This window comes from Drosophila novamexicana, unplaced genomic scaffold (genome assembly GCF_003285875.2).
Source record: "Drosophila novamexicana strain 15010-1031.04,08,12 unplaced genomic scaffold, DnovRS2.1 tig00000193-arrow-pilon, whole genome shotgun sequence".
Taxonomy (NCBI): domain Eukaryota; kingdom Metazoa; phylum Arthropoda; class Insecta; order Diptera; family Drosophilidae; genus Drosophila; species Drosophila novamexicana.
Genome location: NW_020824787.1, coordinates 2,527,025 through 2,545,983, shown reverse-complemented (window position 1 = coordinate 2,545,983; position 18,959 = coordinate 2,527,025). Strand labels below are relative to the sequence as shown.

Below are 18,959 nucleotides of genomic sequence, written 5' to 3'. Positions count from 1 at the left end.
ACAGCCTGAAACAGCAGAGAAAATGGAGATCGATGAGGCTGCAGCCGAAGTGAAGGAAGAAGAGAACAAAGTAGAAGACGAGACAACCGCCGAGGCAAAGGCCGAAAAAGAAACTGAGAGCGACAAAGAGAAGCCGGAACAGACCGAAGAGGAGGCGGCGGCAGCAGTAGAGGGTGACAAATCCAAGGACTCTGAGTCGAAAGAGGATAAACCCGAGCCGGTCTTCATCGATGTGGAGGAGTATTTCGTTAAATACCGCAACTTCAGCTATTTGCACTGCGAATGGCGCACCGAGGAGGAGTTGCTCAAGGGTGATCGCCGCGTGGCCGCCAAGATCAGACGATTCCAGCAGAAGCAGGCACAGCAGATCAACATATTCGAGAACATCGAAGAGGAGCCATTCAATCCCGACTTCGTTGAGGTCGACCGTGTGCTGGACATGTCCGTGCACACGGACGAAAATAGCGGTGAGACGACAAAACACTATTTGGTTAAATGGAAATCGCTGCCCTACGAGGACTGCACCTGGGAGCTGGAGGAAGATGTCGACAATGACAAAATCGAACAGTATTTGCGCTTCAATAAGATTCCTTTGCGCTGTGAGTGGAAGAGCCGCAAGCGTCCGCATCCGGAGCAATGGAAGAAGCTGGAAAAGACGCCCGTCTACAAGAGCGGCAACAGCCTGAGACCCTATCAGCTGGAGGGCTTGAACTGGTTAAAGTTCTCCTGGTATAACTCACACAACTGCATACTGGCCGACGAGATGGGTCTGGGCAAGACCATCCAGAGTCTGACCTTTGTGCATTCGGTCTACGAGTACGGAATACGCGGTCCATTTCTGGTCATAGCGCCCCTCTCGACTATACCCAATTGGCAGCGCGAATTCGAGGGCTGGACCGACATGAACGTGGTTGTCTATCACGGTTCGGTCACCAGCAAACAGATGATACAGGACTACGAGTTCTACTACAAAACGGACAGCGGCAAGGTGCTCAAGGAGCCCATCAAATTCAATGTGCTAATCACCACCTTTGAGATGATTGTCACTGACTATATGGATCTGAAGGCTTTCAATTGGCGGCTGTGCGTGATTGATGAGGCGCATCGGCTCAAGAATCGCAATTGCAAGCTGCTCGAGGGTCTGCGCCAGCTGAGCCTGGAGCATCGTGTTCTGCTCTCTGGCACACCATTGCAGAATAACATAAGTGAACTGTTCTCGCTGCTCAATTTCCTGGAGCCCAGTCAGTTCTCGTCGCAGGAGGAGTTCATGTCCGAATTTGGCAGTCTGCGCACCGAGGAGGAGGTCAATAAACTGCAGGTGCTGCTCAAGCCAATGATGCTGCGACGTCTCAAGGATGATGTGGAGAAGTCACTGGCACCCAAGGAGGAGACCATCATTGAGGTGGAGCTGACCAATATACAAAAGAAATACTATCGCGGCATATTGGAGCAAAACTTTAGTTTTCTCAAAAAGGGCACCACCTCTGCCAATATACCCAATCTCATGAATACCATGATGGAGCTGCGCAAGTGCTGCATACATCCCTATCTGCTGAACGGTGCCGAGGAGCAGATCCAGTATGATTTTAAGGCACAACACGGCGAAGATCCCGAATCCTATTACAAGAATCTAATACTCTCCGCCGGTAAAATGGTGCTCATCGACAAGCTGTTGCCCAAGCTAAAGGCCAATGGACATCGTGTCCTGATCTTCAGTCAGATGGTGCGCTGTCTGGACATACTCGAGGACTATTTGGTCTACCGCAAGTATCCCTTCGAGCGTATTGACGGACGTATACGCGGCAATTTGCGTCAGGAAGCCATCGATCGTTATTCCAAGCCCGGCTCGGATCGCTTTGTCTTCCTACTGTGCACCAAGGCGGGCGGTTTGGGCATTAATCTGACAGCCGCCGATACTGTCATCATCTATGATTCCGACTGGAATCCACAGAACGATTTACAGGCCCAGGCCCGTTGTCATCGCATTGGCCAGCGCAAAATGGTCAAGATCTATCGCCTGCTGTGCAGGAACACCTACGAACGCGAGATGTTCGACAAGGCCTCGATGAAACTGGGCCTGGACAAGGCTGTGCTGCAGTCGATGAATACGCACGGCTCCAAGGATGGCAACAACAAGCAGTTGTCCAAGAAGGAAATCGAAGATCTACTCAAAAAGGGCGCCTATGGCGCCGTCATGGATGATGATAATGCCGGCGATAAGTTCTGCGAGGAAGATATTGATTCGATCCTAAAGCGACGCACACAGGTCATAACCATGGAATCGGAGAAGGGTTCCACCTTCTCAAAGGCCTCGTTTGCCGCCTCGGGCAATCGTTCGGACATTACCATAGATGATCCCGACTTTTGGACCAAATGGGCCAAACGTGTGGACATTGATCCCGATGCCTGTGAACGTGACGAGACCGAGGATCTGGTGCTCTCCGAGCCGCGCAGACGTACCCAGATCAAACGCTACGGACACGAGGATGTCATGGAGATTAACTCCGAGGACTCCTCCAATGAGAACAGCGACGAGGAGGGCGGCATAGGTAGGCTTAGATAATATTCCAAGGTTAATGCCAATTGATACTAATAAATCTATTTTTTTGGCCAGGTCTGCGCTCGCGTCGTCGCAAAGAGAAACGCGATCGGGCCCGCGAGAAGAAGGGCAACGATGAGTATATACCGCGAGAACGCGACGCATTGGCCGCCCTCGGCCTGGAGGAGATCCAGTATGGCAACTGGGCCAAGTCGGAGTGCTTCAAAGTGGAGAAGGGCCTGCTGTCTTTTGGGTAAGTGCTGACTTATTTTATTAGTCCTTATTCCCTTTTTTTATTAATCGTCGCGATATCTGCAACGTCGCATCACATTGTTCAGTTTCATGTTTAATATGTAGATCTTGCGCTGCAGCATTTTCTCCTCCTTCTCCAGATAGATGGCCTCCTCCTTCTTTTCAATATACTCTGTTACGCTGGGCGCCTCGAACTCCTCCAGCTGGGAGCGCAGCTCGCCCAATATGATGTGGTCCTTCTCATTGTTGGCCTGCACCGCGGCCACCTCCTTTTCCAGTTTGGCTATAGTGCGTGTTATTTCCTCGGTGCGATTGAGCACATTACGCATTTCGGTCTCCAGATTCATCATGGCCTGCTTCTCCTCGGTCATGGCCAGTGAGGTTTTGCCGGTGACACCCTTCAGGCCCGACATGTGTATGTTCTTCTCCTCCAGCTCGTTGGTCAGCTCTGTTCGCTTGATGATCAGCTTCTCAAAATCGACCGCTGTCAAAATGCCACTCAGATCCGCCTTGGTTATCAAATCGGCACGATGCTGCTGGCACGTCTCCTGCAGCGAGACAATGGTCAGCCGCATGGTGCCCAGCAGGGCGCGCGCATTCTTAAACCAATTGGCCGTAAATTTGCGCAGCTTGCGCTCAATCTGACGCTCGGTGGCGCTCTCCAGAAATGCGGCATCGTTCTCATCGCGTAGAAAATGTAGCATAAAGTTCTTCTCCGTTTCGATGGTCTCCTCGCTGCGATAATACAGCTCCTCGATTTTGGCACGCAGCTGCTTAACCTCAACCATGGCTGCAATTGGCAAATTATAAGATCATTCGAATTTAATTAGTTGATCCCATTCGAATGGAAAGCAGTGAACAAGTTGGTAATTGAATATCCGAGACCTACCATTTTTTTCTATGTCTATAACGCGCTTTTCCACCTCGGACGCCGCCTTTTCGGCCATTTCAGCCTTGGCCTTGTAGTTGAGCTTATGCTCAACTGGCTTGCGTCGCTCGCCCGTTGTGCTCATGCCGCCCATGTATATAGACGTGACCATGGATCGCTTGGAGCTGGAATGTCGACTGGATTGCTGTAATCCGTCCGATTGTGCTATCCGCTTGGTTTGCAATCGCTTCATTATTGAGGTGCGTCGCTGTCGCAGACCGACCAACAGCTTTGGATCGTTCTTCTCCAGAAAATCAACCATTATGTAGTTCTCCAGCTTGTATATGGCCAGCTCCTTTTGCACCTCTTCAATGGTGCGCAGCATATCCAAGGCATCCAAACTGAACAAACGTTGCTTGCGCTCCTCCTCCGACAATTGTAAATACTCTTCCAAATAGTATTTATACGAAATGCCAATGATGTCAAGTTCGAGCGGCTCGTTATAGTCTGGGCCCATTTGCATCTGGGATCTCCGCACATTGAATTTCGATTCATTTGTGACGATACTTTTCTGCGATACGCTCGCCATTTTGACGATCTTGCTTATGTTTTTGTTTAATTATGCAAACACCCTAAATAATATATGCCTAAGAATCTCGAATGTTTGCTAAAAAGCGGCGAGGTAGCGCTTAGTTCTCTTTCGAATAATTTTTAATAGCCGAAAAGTATTGTGAGTTGGTTTAATCGTATGCTTATATATGAAATAGAATTATTTATAATGTGTACAGAGACTTGTTACTACAAAGAATATTCATGATATGCCAACTATGTTATATATTATCTTACAGCTGGGGACGCTGGACGGAACTTCTCGAATTGGGTCAGTTCAAGCGCGGCTGGCGCGATGTGGATATCGAGGACTGTGCACGCATCATTGTAAGTATCAATTGTATATATTCCATATGTAATACTTCAATTCTTCAAATGATGACTAACCATGCTAATATTGAGAGAACTTTAGGTTTTCGCTGAGTAAAAACACAACTTCTCAACCCGCTGAACACACAACTCGCTACTCGCTGCTCGTTACTCGTTACTCGTTGCCATAAAACTAACGTGTATCTTTTGAATACAACTCTTACAGCTGCTGTACTGCCTGCAGGTCTACAAGGGCGACGAGAAGATCAAGACATTCATTTGGGATCTAATCACACCCACCGAGGACGGCGAGGTCCAGAAGATCAGCAGGGATCATAGTGGCCTACACAACTTGGTGCCACGAGGTAGGAATGCCAAAGGTATGGTAAAAGATACATTCACGCACTCCAACTGCTGCACGGACGTAGAGAGTTATCCAAATAAAAAAAAAACGAGCTGCCTCAAACTAGAATTTACTCGTATTGTAAAAAAAACACAAATTACTACACACTATATCTCTGGGCTGGACTACCTTATATACCTACCTAACAACTATAAATACTATGAATACCCAACTATTTTTGAACTTCTCAAAATGTGTTCAACTTGTGAGTCGATCCGCGCTCTGGCAGCTATTTAGTCTACTCCACTACATATATATATATATATATATATATGTTTATATATATATATATATCTGATCTATTCCTAACTGGGTTCTTTGTGAAACAATGCCTAACTGACGCCCTCTCAAAACCCAATACCAATACTCTGTTATCTTAACCAAACCAAATCAACCAGCCTGACCGTCTGTCCAATATCGGCTGTACATATATATATATATATATATATTATATAGAAATTAGCAACTGACTCGACGCGAACGGGACCTGACGTACGCCAATAACTGGTAAAATGTTGAAGAAAAGTGTGTGTATGTTTTGTTGCCATGCAATTGTATGCCTTTTACTATATCCTTTTATGATTTTTAATATCTATATAAATATATATTCCTTATTTTTTTGTGTAAATCTCAACTAACGTTTAAAACATGCCACATTAGTCAAAACAATCTTTATTGCTGTGCCATATTTTTCCATTACTAATCTTCGCGTGTCTACCTTGCAAATTTATTGTTCATTTATTTTGGATATATAGGGGATTTTTAAATAGCAGCTCTATTGTTCAACATTTCACATTCCATTCCATTGTTTTTATATATATCAAGAAGGTAAACCCAAAAGAAACTGAAAAGTAACTAAATTTGATAAAGTAAGCTTAGATTATGGAGCTCGATTCTTAAGGGTCTGTTTGTCTGCTCTCTAACTGTTAAAATTCGCAACTGGTTCTTTCTATTGTCATCAGTATAAACAGCTTGATTGGATTAGGACGCATCAAATTGAAAGAGAACTGTGATATTATCCCTTTTAAACTTCTATGTAAGAATTTATTTGAGATATGTTTTATGTGTTTTAAGAAAAGTTTATGATCGAAAGCAGTTTTTTACTTCAGCCAATCCTTAGCACTTATTTCCAAATAAAACTTGGCTTAACTTAACTTTTAAGAGAAATATTTTAAGATATATTTGTTTTTTATCCGGCATATTACCAACTCGCAAGGCTGCTCAGTCTTTAGTCTCATTCAACTTTAGGTTTTTTTTTTTTTAGAATTCTTTACAATTAAATCCAAGATCGAATTTGCAAGTGAAGCGCCACTTCGGCTAGTCGAAGCAATATTTCATGTCAACTTTTTTTATAGTTTATTGTTTTTTTCATCATATCACATTGTATCGTAACACCCGCTGTACATATATCGAGTAGTTGTCATGCATCCATTATCACATCCAGAGTTGAGCTCGTTCAGAGTCAACGGCACACACAAGGATTCGCCAATAAATTTCGTTTTTAACACGTTTACAGGACGCAATGGCGGCAAGTCGAACAAGGAGATGGGCGGCGGCAGCTCGACGCCAGCGCCCGGCACCGCATCCGGCAGCAACAGTGGCAACACAACGCCCGCCCACAAGTCCAGCGCCCTGGAGGCTGGAGGCAGCGACAAGGATCAGGGCTCGGGTATCAGTGCCAGCGCCGTGGCAGCTGCCGTTGCGCCCGCACCGCCCACCAGCATACACGATCCCAATCATTGGAGCAAGAAGGAGAAGTATGATGCGGATGCGTATCTGGAGGGCGCCTACAAGAAACACCTGGGCAGACACGCGAATAAGTGAGTCGTGTGGAATCGAATTTGTTTAAACTAACAAGCCCCCAATCCAAATGCCAGGCCGTCTTATGCTAACACAACCAAAACCTATTCTCTTTCTCTTCCCTTTGCTTTGATTTGTCACACACACACACACGCTTTTTTTATTGGTTATTTACACATTTGTGTGCTTTCACAGGGTATTGCTGCGCGTGCGAATGCTCTACTATATACAGCACGAGGTCATTGGCGATTTAGTGCAGCAGATTAAGGATAATACGCCCATCAGGTAGGCGCTTGCTTTACTGTACCAATGAGTACATTATCATTAACATCATCACATCATGATTGTTGTCGTTGATTGATTGACTGATTGTTGTTGCACTCTAAAAAAAAAAATAAGAGCGCCAAAGCATTCGTTTTATTTCTGTCTCTCTCTCTCTCATTTACTATATTCATATTTTTGTTTATTTTTTATTAATTATATTTAAAAGTATTTAGTTCGTGTTTTAATAGTGTGCCATGTTTTAATAGTTGTCTTTAATTACTATTATTAGCTACTAAAAAAAAAAAATGCCAATTTGTTTAACTATGCTAGTTTCTTAACTCTCTTAACTAAAGTACAGTTGAATCGTTTAAGCTCTTGAGTAATATTTCTGCTCTGGTTCTTTTAACTTTTAACTGCAGTTGTATTACTTTTGGGCACACTTACTCGCTTTTTTGTGAGCGCCCGCTCTCGCTATCTTAATGCTCTCTCTCTCTCGCTATATATATCTCTCACTCGTTACTAAACTCTCGTTACTAATTTCCTCTCGTTACTAAACACTCGCTCCCTGTTTAGACGTTCGAAACGTTTGTTCCATGCAACTTTTAATACATTTTGTACATTCCCCCAACTTTTTTCAACTCGTTACCTTTTTACCCGAAAAAAAAAACATATTACTAAATGGTCCGCATTGTAAGCTCAATTTTCTCTCGCTGTGTTTTGTTTTGCACATAAGAAATCTTTTGACGAATATTCTAATTGCTAATTTGAATACGAATATGTATATTATGTATGTATGTATGTATAAATATGTACACATTCACTGACAACTTTTGGAACAACAACAACAACAACAACTACGACTACAACAACAACAACAACTACTGCCGCAGTACGAAAGCAAAGCAACTAGCACCCAATCTGGAAAGGTAATATCTATGCACACATCTCGCTCTCGCCCGTTCGCTCGCTCGTTCGTTCGCTCGCTCGCTCGCTCGCACGCACGCATCCCGCCCACCATATCCGCCCATTTGAAGCGAATCAGGCGAATAGGGATATCAGAAAAATAAACTATATGCTCATATACATACATATATCGTCACATCGATCGATCAACGAAATGCTCTAAAACCAACGTTACATACAAATTATATGCACAGAATATACATCTATATAATTTTCCAAAAAATATTCCAAATTCCAAATCAAAAAAGCTGCATTAACAAAATTTTCCAAAAAACAAATATCTCTTGAGTTGCATTTTTGTAGTTTGTACTCGAAAGCCCGTCAAATGTGATTGATTTGTAAACTGTTTAATCCGTAGCACAAATTGGCAATTAACAAACCACAAAACACAAGTTTTATAATTTGTTTAATTTTCGTTTCGTATTATGCTTTATAGTTTTTCTTCCTTTATTATTATTTTTCTTTTTTGGTTCATTTGATTTACTACAAAAAAACAATGCATAAAATTTGTAAAAACAAAAACACAAAATTGTACTTAAAATTTTTACTAAACAACGCATTCAATTCTTATTCCCCTTCATCTATATATATCTCTCTCTCAATATACATGTATATATATATATATATATAATTACATATATATATATATATGTGTGTGTATATGTCGTATGTGTGTGTATATCTATCATACCATGTAGCGAGCTACCCATACGCCCGCCGCCAACGCCAGATCAAGTGCCATCCTCATGGTGGAATCCCATTTGTTGTGATAAGAGCCTATTGGTCGGAACCTATAAACATGGCTGTGAAATGTATCGTCAGATGCGCGCCGATCCGAATCTGTGCTTTGTCACCCATGTGGGCGCCGGTGCCGGTGACGATTTGGCCGTCACGAGTTTGCCAATGTAAGTAGAGTATATCAAAAAAGAAACAACCCTCTTCCACCTACCCACCCACAAACACAAACACACACACCTTCCCCTCCCACTCCTCCATACAAGCTATGCCTAAATAGGGTACCATTTTGCCGTATCGTAATACCACATAAGCCACAAGTACTAATACCACACAAAATATCCAGACCAGACTCTAGCCATATATGGAAATCAAACCAGGATACATCTGGTAGAAATAACACAAATAATGTGCACAGTTCAAAACAGGAATTGAAATTATTTTGTGTATATATATAACTAATAGAAATTATACCTAAACTAGCCCATAAATATCGCATTTAGCTTAAGTGTAATACATGAAGCTATTTGGTGTGACCGTATTTTGAAAAGGTTTACGAAATTTATTATGAAATTGAGCAAAGCACAGCAAAAATTATAATTTATAAGTAAACAATTCTAATTTCTGAAAAGTTTTTTAGTTTATTGATTATTCAAATTGTTACATCCTTTAGCACAGCTCAGCTCGACTATAAGATACCCCACTTAAGTTTACAAGTGTAGAACAGCTAATATAGCCAATTAAAACACATTACAGGGTATACACACGTTTAACCCACAATCCAATCAATTGGCCTACAGTAAACGGTCACACTGAATACTTGCTAGCCAAACGTTAAGTTTATACTGTGTGTGTGTGTGTGTGTCTGTGTGTGATTGTGTGCATGTATTTCACATGTTAGAATCGATTAAAATCGATAATTATCGATTTAAATATGGATCACTAAATGATGTGGTTTGCATTCACAGAAATGAGGACGACGCAAATTCAAAGCACGATGACGGCGACGAGGTGGACGACGATGGCACCACGACCACCAAAGATTCGGATTCGACAAAGCTAACGGCCGGCGATAACAAGGACTCGCTCGATCCGGAGCGCCCCAGTTCGTCGGGTAAGAGCGACAAGTGCGATAACAGCCAAGGAACCAAAATCAAAGCCGCCAACGCGGAACTCATCCCGGCTGTGGGCAATGGCAGCGCCGTCGAGGCCGACGCCACGGCAGCGGCGTCAGCAGCACCAACAAGCGAATCGGCACAAAAAGAATGCGAAATCGAAAATGAAAACGAAAACCAAATAGATAAAAACATTGAAAAGGCGAAAGCCAAAAGCGAGCAGCCCGTCGGCGAGGCAGAGGCCGAGGCAGACGTCGCCGAAGCTGCCGAAGCCGTCGCAGTTGATGCCGACTCCAGCTCAACGGCGATGGCCGGCGGCGATGGCGACACTGTGGCAGCCACTGCAGCGTCCGCGACGCCAAGCACATTGGACACTGAAATGGATGCGGCCAAGAGTCAAGACCAGGCCCAGGCCCAGGCCCAGGCCAATGGCAAGCCCGCTACGCCAGCCGATGGCGAAGCCGACGATGCCGCTGCCATTGCTACGGTCGAGTCCGGTTCAGATTCATGCACTAACGCTAATACCACCACCACCACCACCACAAATATCACCAATACCACCACCACCACCACTTCTACTACTATAACCACCATTACCAATCCATCATCCACCACAACAACAACTACTACAACAACGACTGCAGCGGCCCCTGGCGGCCCCGGGGAGTCAGCGGGTCAGAACTGCGAAAATGCTAACTCCAACTCAAATTTAGGCTTAGACGAGGAGGAGAGCGTCGCCGGCAGCTATCCGCCATCCACATTGGCCGCCGTCGAGGATGCCACAATGTGGCCATCAATGCAGGATCTCAATACACGATTACGTCGCGTCATCACCGCCTATCAGCGCAACTACAAAAAGGAGGAGCTCAAGCAACAGCAAAAGGCCAAGGTAAGTGCGAGGCTCGTACTCAACAATCCAGCTTCAAAAGCCACATACAACCCATCCCATCACAAGCTCCACATTATATACAATGTACATACATCTGTCACTTGTTGCGTCTGTTTCACACGGAAAACAAAAAAGAATGTCCGCTTACCCTTACTGTGTTTTATCCAGTATTATAGCTACACCAATATATCGATAATGTATCGATTACATATCGAGTTGATCTATTGAATATTTTGTTAATGTACAATGTACTCATCGCACTTCCAAAAAATCCAACTATCTAAAAAAACACAAAAGTGCTACAGCAAGAATGATGGAATTAATAAATTAAACTAGAAAAGTGTATCGATAAAATCGATTATTGATCGATATAGTTGACTGATTGACAAATCCGAAAGTAACTAGATGGAAAATTATATCTATCGACAGATATTGGTATTGTAACTGAAAAGATAAATTGCGATTAATATAATAATCTGCTGACTAAAATATCGATAATATATCGATAATAATATCGATAATAATATCGATTTAAAGATTACATATTTTGATCTGCCTATTTTCGATTTAATTATCAGACTGATACTGATAAATCGATTTGTGTTTCAATTAGATAAACTATCGAAGTATTAAAGTATCGATAAATCACTCAATATATCGAATGTGCATTTATCGTCTATCGATTGATTGTGTCTATTAGCGGATCGAATATCGATTAATTTTATAAAATATTTTTTGCGTTTCCATCATTCTTGCAATGGCCGATTGTATTACCTAAACAATTTGTGATTATCGTTTTGTATTTTGAAAATAACACACCAAAAACCAATCAAAATTCGTAGTGTCCTGTAAGCGGGACAAAAAAGAGATATTCAAGTATGTAGTTTTGTTGCTTAGCTGTTGGCCGTAGATAACTACTTGGCTTAGATTTGCGAAAAAAAAAACAAATTGTAAATGTAGTTAAAGTAGATATGAAACCGGAACTGGAACGTGGACTGACTGACGAATCTGGCGAACAGCCAACAGCTGATTAACAAAACTACCTGCGCAACCCACCTGCCCCCCGACCCCTCCCCCTCCCCCGCAACCGGCGAACAATGCCCATATGTTCTGTCTCGCTCTCTCTCTCTCTCTCTCTCTCTCTCTCTCAAGTCATTTTGGCAGCAGTAGCCACACACACACACACGCATATACCACACCCTCACACACTCGCTCTCATGATGTTAAATGTGCGCTATTCTTTGTAACTGAGTTCTTACCAACACCCAACAAATCCTCCTCCTCTGCCTCAACAGCTACAGGCACTGGTCTCCTCGACGCCGCCGCTCTCGGTGCCCACAACGCCGACGCTGCAGTCGATGCAAATGCAGATGCAGAGCGCCGGCGGTGGTGGCACCGTTGGCAATGCGGGCGCCGGCAGTGTCGTTGGCGCCGGCGGCTCTGTTAGCCAGCTCCAGCAGCAACTCGACTCGAGCAATCGCAGCCTGCAGGCGCTGATGCAGTCACAGGGTGCCAGCACCTCGGCTGCAGCAGCAGCAGCAGCTGCCGCCGCCGCCGCCGCCGTCTCAGGCAGCGGTTCGACACTACAGCACGGATTGGTGGGGCAGCATCAGCAGCAACAGCAGCAGCAGCAGCAACAACAACAACAACAACAGCAACAACAGCAGCAACAACAGCAACAGCAGCAGGTCGGCGGAGCTCAGGTGCCAGCCATGCCCACCGCCGCCGATATCAGCCTTATGCTGAGCATACTCAACACAACCGATGTCAGCCAATTGGCCAACTTGGATATCAACAAACTGGCCATGTATTTGGTTAGTATGAACAATGTACGTGAAAAGCATCTCTCTCTCTCTATATATATATATATATATAATATAATAATATATGATATTACAACACAATGCGCTAGCAAACCAAAACAAATAATCGCTTCCCATACATCCAAAACTTACCACCCCCTCAATAGCACTTTGTGCCCACAATATAACCCGCAAATCGGCAACATCATGCAGAACTTAACCTTAACACACCCTTACTCTCAGTCGGGCCTGCTTGGGCTTTAATAGACCATGACCAACCCACCCGCCAATCAAACTCAATCAAACGCCTTCCCCCACAACTCACCACACAACACTGACAATTACTTACCACACTCACACTCACACACACACATATATCATATAACGTTGCATTGATCGAACTAACCCTATTTTTTAGAGTACATTTAGCCAACTAATCAGCATGCCCTTTGCTTACACTTTTCTTATATAATTATAGAGTATTTCTGTGTGTACCTTAACTTATGTATTTGGTTTATTTGTTTACTAAAATTCAGGGTGTGTTAACTATATATATTTTAGTATACAACAATTTTAATTTAATCTGATATTTCACTTTTTAAAATGGTACTTTTTTTTTAATATACCAATTTCGTGGGGTGACTAAATACACTGCAATTAAAATGGTTTTTCAAGAATGAAAATGTCCGCTTGAAAGAAAAAAGAAATGCCAAACAGGCCTAAAGTAGATAGTTTTCCAAATTTTTACACATTTCTGTGTGTGTAAATTATAAAGAATTGAATACAATTCGATTTTTGGAGCGACTTATGACAATATAGTAATACGTTACACTCTAAAGCCCAGTAAAACCCCGAAGATTCGAGCTTTCTGTAGCTCTATGAAGAAAAAATTGCCCTTAAATTATTGACGAGCTTATTTACTATACTTAGACTAAGTATATGAAGAGTGATTTTTTCTTTTATGTAAACCGGTTTTTAGATATTTACTGCTTGCATTTTCTCATTTTGAGTGATTTTTGAGTGGAAAGTTAAATCAATAGTTTTGAGGTTATAATCGAGTATTTTTTAGTTTTTGCTGATTTATACCGTTGTCTTTTCGCGTTTCGATTGGTATCTGTGTTTATCGATAAGCCCCTTCGCTCGCGTGCATTCAAATGCGAATTTCAATGTGGAGTGGGAATAAATGAAGTGTGCGAAAAGTCAAAAGAGGAATTCTGGCAAGCAGCAGCAGCAGCAGTAAAAAAGAGGCGAAGTAAAATAAAATAAGTTACACCCACCGTGCGAGGTGGTGGCCGTCGCTGATTTCTGTCAACTACATACGAGTGTATAACTGTCTCGCTGTGCATGTGCATGTGTGTGTGTGTGAGTACTTCCGAATGTTCAAACAAAAGCAACGACGACAGCGCTGACAAAACGAGACGCAAGACAAGCCGCGAGAGCATCAGCAGCAGCAACGGCGACAGCGGCGAAAATACAAATACAAATACAAATGCGAATGCAAAATACACTTATGCTTAATTTATGCAAAATAAAAGAAGAAGAAGAAAAAAGCACACACACACACACACACAGAGAGCGGGCGACCAGCCGCATTTGAAGCCAGGCCCGAAATGTGGTGCACACGAGATGCTCGGGCGCGAATGAGCAGCCAAACGAGCAAACGAGAAAATGTCAAACCAGCCGCCCAAAATGCTGGTCGGCTTGGGGTTACCGTTACCACCTTCGTCGATAGTAGGCAAACAGTGAAGCCACAGACATGTTGCCCAACTGCTCTTGGGTCAAATTATGAGATGCGACTTGGAGATGGGAGTCAATTGTACAACCTGACGCGCATTTTACTGTAGCAATAACAACAACAGCGACGTCGACGCCATTATCAAAAGGCAAAGCGAACGCCAGCGCCATCAATCAAAGCAGCAACAACAACAACAACAATAACAAGAGCAGCAGCGGCAGCAGCAGTAATAATGAAGGCAGCGTCGACGCCAGCAGCAGCAGCAACAGCAGCAAGAAGAGCAAGCAAAACGGTCACAGGCAAAGCCAAAGCCGCTTTGTTGTTGTTATTGTTGTTGTATTGACGAAGTTCTTCTTTGGTGACGATGATTGTTGCCGCGTCGGCAGCGCGGCGTTGGCGGGCGACGATGGTCTCTGACTGTTGGGTATTGGAATCGGTATCGGTATCGGGTGGTTGTTGTTGCTGCTTCTGCTGCTGCTGCTGCTACGTTGGCTGTACTTGTGCGTCGTTGTTTGTATTAGTTTTTCATGACGACGCCTGTGTCTGTATGTGTGTGTGTATGTGTAATTTTACATTTTCTGGATTTATCCAATGTTTAATTTTTTGCCTTCATTGCCCACCCAAATGCTGTCGCGTTGCTCTCAGTCCGCATATCCGTATCCGTGTCGCCGCTCTCACGGGGCGAATTATTGAGCGAGACGATGGCGAATATGTGACTTGGTTGTGGTGACCTGTTCCGCTCCTGCTCCCTCGCTGCCTGCTTCTTACAGCCCGCGGCGCGTCAATAAAGCCAAAGCCTAATTGTGCTCATTTGAGCTCATCGCTGTTGTTGTTGTTGCAGTCTGCTCCTTTTGCTCCACTGTTCGTTCGCTGCCTGCTTTACGTGTTCTCTTTTCGCCACTTGCAGCAGCAGCAGCAGCAGCTTAAGATATTGTTGTTGCTGTTTCCTTTTTTCGATTTGCAACGTGTATTTAGAACACAAGCATAGAGTTGGCTTGCATGTGTGTGATTTTATGTATATACATACATACATTCTTGTGTGCGTGTGTGTGAAGATGTTTTCCATTCTTTTTGTGGCATCTTTCTGGTGTGCGATTTGCTTGGATGCTCACCTTGCTGACCGCTATTCGATTTATTATTTTATTAGCATTTGTTGCACAGTGGTGCAATTGCTATTATTCCTGCCAGCACATATTTTCAGTTAGTTGTTTGACTACTTTGCGCGTGCGTCTCACGTGTTGCTGTTGCAGCTGCTGCCGCTTCGGCGCATTCGTTTCACACCTGTCGGCCATAAATAATTCGAAGTTTTTTCAAGAAAACCTGCCCAGTGTGCAATGGTCAGTTCATTAAAAGTTGCATACATGCACACACACATACACACACACACACACATGGATGTGTGTGTATTGGGATACGTGTACGAAATGAGCCGATGTTGTCTACCTGCCTTTTGATTTAGTTTTGCGTTACGCTTTAGTCAAATTTACGACCACACATGCATAGAAAAAACGTCACACGCTCATACTCACACTGACACACACACACAATCTCTCACGTGCAGTTGCAGTTTCTCTCTCACCGGCCGATCATGTTTTTACATGTGTGTGTGTGCGCGCGCGTGTGTGTGAGTGTGTGTGTGTGTTTAGTCATATGCATTTGCTGAAGATGTGTCGCTGTCGCCGTCGATTGGCAGCCTGCTTTGTGCTGTGGCTGCTGCTGCTGGTGGTGGGATTGTTGGATGTGTATCTGTATCTTACAGATTGATTAATAATCTCGTTTTTATACACGACAGCGCGCTCTCGCTCTCTGCTTTGGCAATGGCTACGTGCTTATCGCACTTTGGTGCAGTTTCTATCTTTCGCATTACTTGTGTTCTTTCTGAATACACATGTATGTAGGCTACATATGTGTGTGTATGAACATATGTGTAATGTAGTATGCAGATTAGTTGCCCATGCCAAAGGTCGTATTAATTAAACTATAACAAGGCTCACGAATTGCGTTTGCATATGAACAATTTTCTAAATGTATTTCCTGTCACGTGTACGTATGTATGTGTGTGCGCGCACATTTTGTACCTGAAATTTTAATCCATTTCTCTGGCTATTATTTTATTTTATCCCTTTTATGCTGTGTGTCCTTTGCTTGATTGCGCCAACATCAGCCATCGCAGCCGTCGCAGTCGCTGCGTTTGCTGACTCCTCTACTTCTGCCTTGTCGTCAACAGTTTTTGTGGTACATTTGTTTCATTGCTTGGCTTTTTTGTCGTGTATGTCATGCCGTGTATGCCCCCCTTTACCATCTTTGCGCTACATATACATATATGAGCAAGTATGCGTATGTGTGTGACAGGCTCTGGCTTTGCCATTGCCTTTTGCTTACATTACACAGTTGACACAATGTGCGCTGCCTCCTCATTCTTCTTCAACTCGTCCATCTAGTGCACACAGACACAGAATAAATACATACGCTCTCGCCAGCGGCGCTCTCGCGTCCAATGCGCTCACTGTCTCTCTCTCTCGCTCTCGCTCTGTCTGCCTCTCTTGGTACTGCAAGTGACGCTTTGCCTTTGCCTTTGGCTTCGCCTTCGCCTTGCCGCGCTCATTCACCTCAGAGGACGGACGACAGGCTGTGACTGCCTTTCTGCCTGCCCATCTCATTCATATTCACATTCACCCAAAACGGCGTTTGGCTTAATCTCACGATTGTTTGGTTTCGTTTGGTTTGGTTTTTCTGCTCTGGCTCTGGTTCAGCTCTGCTCTGCTCAGCTCAACTCAGCTCTGCTCCCTCGCTCAATAGTAGTTGCTTGGCGTTGTTGGTTGTTGGTTTGACTAGCGACCCTCTCCCCCGTTCTCTACGTCGCCGTTACCGTCGCTGTTGCTGGCTGATTCGCATTCGATTTTAGCTGCTAGTGCCGCTGCCGCCGTCGCTGCTTCCGTGCGCGTATGCGTCCCCGTTGTGGTCTCTGTATATGTATGTCTGCATGAGTGTGTGTGTGTGAGGAGTGTTTCTTGTATTTAGTCCGCAATGCGCTCGCTCATTATTTGTTTGAGCGCCGCGGTGTAAAGTTGTAAAAAGTCCAAGTGCTTGAGCAGCAAACGCATCCATATCCAAAACAACGTTGTCGTTGTGTCGGGGCTTTACGTATCGGCGCGACCCGTCGTCTTTACATGTGTCTCTCCCTCTCGCACCCGCTCAATGCATGTGTTTGTGTGTGTGTAGAAGAAATAATAATAATCAAACGAATGGAAAAATGTAATTGCTGAAAAGCAAAAGTAGACGACAGAACGAGACGAGGCGCGAGACGATTGCGCGAGTGAAGAGTGGCGAGTGCAGACGTCGCAACAACAACAACAACTACAAGCACAAGCAACGTGCAAATGGCAAATGTGTCGCCGCAATGAATGATAATTAGTGCTTAATTAAAATCAATAATGTTGAAATCGAAAACCAATTCAATATTTGTGATATAGCATATAGATATGCATATACATGTATATATTATAATTGTAATTGTAAATTCAATTGCATATCGAAATTGAGTGTGTGCTTGTGCGTTTCTGTGTCTATATACATACATACATACATGTGCCTAAAATTGTCTAATACAAAATGGAGGTTATTAAACCCATGGATTTTAGCAGCTTCTCGGCCTTTTGCGAGCATCTAAATAAATCAACAGCAGCCGTTACAGCAGTAACAACAACAACAACAGCAGCGCCCACTTTAAACAATGGCATTTACTTGGAGGTAAAACTACAACATATACAAAAACTACAATGACAATGACAATTTATTGTATAAAATATGCAAAAACTTAATTAAAATGAAGGCAAATTGGCAAACGAAATAAATGTGAATGCAAAGAATGCGTGCAGCAAAAAAAGCTAAACTAAAAGAAACCGAAGAACAAGCAGAAGCAGCAATAAAAGTAACAACCAACAGCGGCGGGGCAGCAAGTAGTCAGTCGAGCCGCCGCAAAGTTAAAACGAAATACAAAACAATAAATTTATGCCTATAGATTTCACATGTACGAGCGTTGCCACTTACACGGCCAGTGTAACCCACTCTCTCAAAAACTCTCTCATACACACACACACACACATACACAAACAGAGGCAAACAAATAAACAAACACACGTTAACCAGTTGGGTGTCTCAGTGTGCGCTCATTTAAATTCGTTTTGCCGCCTCTGTCTCTTTTACCCCATTTCGCCGCAAGTCAAGCCGTTTGCCGTTGCCGTTGCTATTGCCATTGCTTGCTACTTACTAATAATCATAATCAATCGCTCGCACTTGTATCGTGCAAATGCCCGAAGAACAGGGGCGAATGCGAAGAAGTCGCGTATCGTCGCGTCGCGTGTCGTGTGCGCAAGCGAGATGGTATAAGATACAAATGGGATTGGGTCGGGTGGGGGCGTCAAGCAGAAGAGGTCGTTCGTTCAGTCTCTTTAGCTTGCTCGCTTTGTCGTTTGTTTTTGTTTGTCGTCCCCCCTTTATTTATTTTTTTTGGGCTATCGTTGCTTGAAATTTGTATAGCGAAGAGCCGTTAGCCTGCACATATATATATATACATATAAACACACACACACACACACTCACAGAGTGCTGCCAACCTGCGCCAATTGGCATCCTTGAAGCCAGACTTGCCAACATGGCTACGAGAGCATCAGCAC

General features: G+C 43.8%; 2 protein-coding genes across 6 annotated transcripts in view; one reads left to right on the top strand and one right to left on the bottom strand.

Moving 5' to 3' along the window:
• LOC115758370 overlaps positions 1-18,959 on the top strand; it is a 35,134-nt gene that overhangs the window by 6,240 nt on the left and 9,935 nt on the right. Inside the window, exons 7-20 of one of the 5 annotated variants that reach the window (XM_030698961.1) lie at positions 5-2,549; positions 2,615-2,792; positions 4,508-4,595; positions 4,804-4,957; positions 6,497-6,800; positions 6,976-7,065; positions 7,278-7,280; positions 7,935-7,970; positions 8,706-8,912; positions 9,711-9,856; positions 10,571-10,746; positions 12,042-12,170; positions 12,204-12,344; positions 12,435-12,575. In XM_030698961.1, coding sequence (XP_030554821.1) covers positions 5-2,549; positions 2,615-2,792; positions 4,508-4,595; positions 4,804-4,957; positions 6,497-6,800; positions 6,976-7,065; positions 7,278-7,280; positions 7,935-7,970; positions 8,706-8,912; positions 9,711-9,856; positions 10,571-10,746; positions 12,042-12,170; positions 12,204-12,344; positions 12,435-12,575 — 4,338 coding nt within the window. Of the gene's footprint in view, positions 1-4; positions 2,550-2,614; positions 2,793-4,507; positions 4,596-4,803; positions 4,958-6,496; positions 6,801-6,975; positions 7,066-7,277; positions 7,281-7,934; positions 7,971-8,705; positions 8,913-9,710; positions 9,857-10,570; positions 10,747-12,041; positions 12,576-18,959 lie in introns of all 5 variants that reach the window. The other 4 variants (XM_030698960.1, XM_030698962.1, XM_030698959.1 and 1 more) reach the window with 4 other exon arrangements.
• On the bottom strand, positions 2,823-4,425 carry LOC115758373. Its single transcript, XM_030698965.1, has 2 exons — positions 3,681-4,425; positions 2,823-3,581 (listed from the first exon to the last, which is right to left on the bottom strand). Exons 1-2 carry the CDS (start codon positions 4,246-4,248, stop codon positions 2,836-2,838), a joined length of 1,314 nt encoding a protein of 437 aa, XP_030554825.1. The 5' UTR covers positions 4,249-4,425; the 3' UTR covers positions 2,823-2,835.